Genomic DNA, 4,112 nt, shown 5'->3' on the forward strand with positions numbered 1-4,112 from the left:
GTGAATAATCAAAAGCAAAATACTACCCAACGCAATGTTAGAGGGTGTGACTTTTTGTCCCATTGTTTTATTAGACCTTATAACTTTTATAAAACAATGTGTTTTCGTTGATGGTTTAAGGAAATTAACATCTGTAAGAGCCATATGTAAAGTGATTTCCACTTACAGTAATTGCCAATGCTCACATATATAGTCCACCCTTGCCCTGAATAACCATTTCTTTGGAAGTGTGTTGTAAAGTTTAACCCCACCCATTTTAAGTATTATAAATAGGCATGTCTAGCTTCTGTCCTTACACCGGCATCTTCCAGGAGACTTGTTTTAAAGGAACTTCTACTTCTAGCTACCTGCTTCTGACGACTTCCTTGTAAGTGTTCCTGCTATTCTTGATCCGATGATTGTCATGATGTCTGTTATTCAACGTATATGTAGATTACTTCAATTTACATGAATCTTGCTCTTACTGTATTTAGTAATGCTTTATTTTAAGGTTCCATTAAGTAAAATTATTTATAGCACACTACTTCTGAATTTTAAACTCTGAACATTTTTTTTTTTGTAGCATTTTCTATAATTCTTAATTGAGTAAATAAATAAATAATAACACCAGTAATGCAAATTGTTGCAGCATAAGTGAAATAAAACACTGCTGCATTTAACCATAGTGAATGAGTTACTTCTGAGGTCTGAATATGGACATGATAAATGCTAAATTTCAGTAATAAATATTTGCTAGGCATGAATAGTTAATCTCTAAACACAGCCCTATTACAGTAACTTAAGCAACATAACATATATTGACTGTTTTATATATTCATTTATTTCATTTTCTTTTTGTGTCATTGAAATTTGAAATTGTTTTGTCACTTGTAATCACTAAAATTTTTTTTTACATGACCTAAAATAAACCTAAACCAGGCGAAATGTCCCTGGAAGACGAGTGTAATCACATGTCAAGAAAAATGCAAACTGGTTATTAAAATCAATCAGGGTGAAAAATCACAGGACTAGCTAGTCAGGCTAAGGGTTCTGTCACTCGCTCAATCAGATCAAGTAAAAAAAGGTTCTCTGGCGAAACCATAGCAAGAAACAGTATTGCCAAAGCATGTCCGCTAATTTTAACAATTAAAAAAGAAAAGTAACTGTAAATTCAAGAATGTAGAGATAAAAAAGAGAAAGGCAAGATTCAGATGTTAGCCATGCTCATATTGAAGTGCATAAACTGTCATCTTGAATAAGCGAGGATAGTGCAATCTCTCTCTCTCTCTTTCTCTCTCTCTCCCTGTCTTTTGTGTCTGTACAATTGAATGCAGTAGTGTATGTAAATGCTAACAACTGTACCATTGCTCATACTTTTTCACCCCCAGGGCCAACAAGAGTCATAAGAGGACAGAGACTGAGGTAAACTGCAGAAATTCTAAAAAGACAAAAGGTGAGCAGTGCAAAAACCATTAATAAAGATAAAAAGCATAGTAATTGTTGTGTGTCTGTGTGAGAGAGAGAGAGACAGGGGGAGAGAGAATGTGATCTACCTTTTTTATTTAATTTTGTGAAGGTCTTCCTGTGGCCCTTATAAAGAAGATCATTTACAAATAAAAATAATTTAGCTACAAATAAAGTGACCGCCAGTTCACGTCACATAATGGTCTTTAATCGTTTTATGACAGGCCCTTCCTAATGGAATTGTAGTTGACGACACAGCAGAGGTAGATACTCAGTGGGGGTAATTTCTCTTATTATTTCTCCAAGAAATAACATTCAGAAGCTGTAGCTTTCCAGAGGGGTTTGGAGCGATGAAATGTGCACAATGTGCGCCTCAGTTGTTTGTGTCTTATTTATATGTTTTATTAATAGTTCATGCATAAATTTACTGTTTTAAATCTGTGCATATTTTATTGTTTTACATGTAATGTACTGTTTATGTAATTGGTTACAATGTTCATGAAAGAAATCAATAAAATTAGGCAGAGGTTTGTGAGGATGCTGACCAGACAGGATAGAAAGAGCACAACAGCTTCAAATAACCCAAGTATAGGGCTGCACTGACGTGTCTAGGAGATTAATCATGGAAATTACATGAATATGTCGACTTCCATGCAATCTTTGCTTTCGTCCCTGCCATTGCCAGCACATGGTGGAATATCAAGGTTCATCGCCAAAAATTCCTATGTATGAAAACGTTAATTCGTTAAATTGATTTATTAATCCAAAATAAATTAATTATAAAAAACATCTACAAGTCGTTTGCAAGGGAAATGTATTTAGTTGGATACAGTAGCAATATTAAACAATTTATTGCAATCTATTCATTCTTTTATGTTTTCTATTATTACTTGGTGTGAGGTTTTTATTGATTAGGTGCAATTTTAACAACTTTAAAGAAATTTTAAATTATGGTTACCAATAAGAATAGATTAGAATCACAACTTGGGTCTCATTTATGGCTTAAATTGTGCGATGGAATAATTTTGCTGCGGCCATTTTGTTTAAAGATGGCCATACTGGTCTACCCAAAATATATATTGGTACTTTGGTACTATCTACCTTTTAGTGGTGTGAGATAGAAGTTACAAGTAATTTGTTCATTTTAGTTAAGGTTAATTAACTTTATGTAAAGCATTTGCATATATTATGAATGAATGACTGGTTTTATTCCAAAAGAACGTATTGGCCGTTAGTAAGAATAAATTAATTAAATAAACAGTCGGCTGAAAACACTTTATGATCTGAATCATAAAATAATATTGACAGTAGCTTTTGATTATTTATTTTAAAAAAGAATAATTATTAAAAATGACCTTAATACAACTAATTGTCTGTTTTCTTTTTGAAGGTTAAGCTCAAGATAATGTCAGCCCTGGCAGATGTAGTTGCAGTTGGTGCGAATGGAGGAAACCCCTTTAATTTTAATGGCACTGAAAATGGATCCACATTGCAAAAGATCTGCGTGTGGCTCGGTGACTGGCAAGTGAAGGCCATAAAGGTCTGCCTTACTGATGGCCAGTCCAAGCAGTTTGGTGTACCTGCTGGGGATGTTAAAGAGTTTATATTTGAAGATGGAGAGCATTTCACCTCCCTTTCACTATGGGCAAATTCAAGGGGAACACGTCTGGGTGCCATCAAATTCAAAACAACTCACTCCAGGGAGTTCTATGTAAAGCAGAGAAGTGAAGGGTTGAACCAAGAAGTTCCAGTTGATGTTGCTTCTGGGATCTGCATGGGAATCACAGGGCGTTCAGGTTCAGATATTGATTGCTTCGGCTTCATATTCATTAACACGATCGAGTCTACTAAGCTTACAGATGTTGAGTATCCTACACTTAAGGAAGTGATACCCAAAGTGAATGTCAGGGAAATCAAATCCATGACCTACCACAATGATACTTCTCTAACTCAAGAATACAAAAGTGAAACCTCCCAAAAAATAACACAGAAATCCTTCTGGTCAGTTACCGGAAAATTGGAGTTGACATACACTCTGGAAGTGAACGCAGGAATCCCACTGATTGCAAAGAAAAAATCAAACTATGTTTTCATACTTAGTGTTGATGGTACATATGCTTCAGAGATGAGTGAAGAGAGAATGGAGCATTACTCATTTCCTGTTCAAGTCCTTCCAGGTAAAACCGTGGATGTGGACATCACACTTGGCCAGGCTCCAGTTGATCTCCCCTTCAAGGGCAAAGTCAAGATTACATGCCATAATGGTGGTGTGCTGGAATTTAAAACCAGTGGAACCTACAAAGGTGTCACTTACACTGCTGGAGATGTAACTGTGACTGAATCAGCCAAAAACCTCGGTGGGGCCTCAAAATCTGCAAAGTTTATTCTAAAAATGTAATGAAAATTTTATATAATGAATCTCACCTATTAGATCATTCAAATCAAAAATGTCTTCTTTGTTAGCTTGGCTTAAAGGATTGTTTCAATTATTACCTTTTAATAATCCTTATTGATATCCTCATTGATTATTTGATTTGATTTCTTTTTCAAAAGAATATTAAAATCTGTAAAGATTTCTATCAATAAAGTCAGTCTCAACATAAACACTCTACTGTTGTTTCAACTCATCTTTGCCTGTATATGAAAGCCTGTCTTTGTCCTTTCTGTTC

The 4,112-nt window shown here is 34.8% G+C and overlaps 1 protein-coding gene across 1 annotated transcript; it reads left to right on the forward strand.

Annotated features, from left to right (window-relative positions):
- The first annotated feature begins 2,839 nt into the window (after positions 1 to 2,839).
- Positions 2,840 to 3,841, forward strand: LOC128520254 (aerolysin-like protein). Its single transcript, XM_053494414.1, has one exon. The coding sequence runs from the start codon at positions 2,849 to 2,851 to the stop codon at positions 3,839 to 3,841; it is 993 nt and encodes a 330-aa protein (XP_053350389.1). The 5' UTR covers positions 2,840 to 2,848.
- Positions 3,842 to 4,112: the final 271 nt, after the last annotated feature.

This window comes from Clarias gariepinus, chromosome 1, assembly GCF_024256425.1.
Source record: "Clarias gariepinus isolate MV-2021 ecotype Netherlands chromosome 1, CGAR_prim_01v2, whole genome shotgun sequence".
Taxonomy (NCBI): Eukaryota; Metazoa; Chordata; class Actinopteri; order Siluriformes; family Clariidae; genus Clarias; species Clarias gariepinus.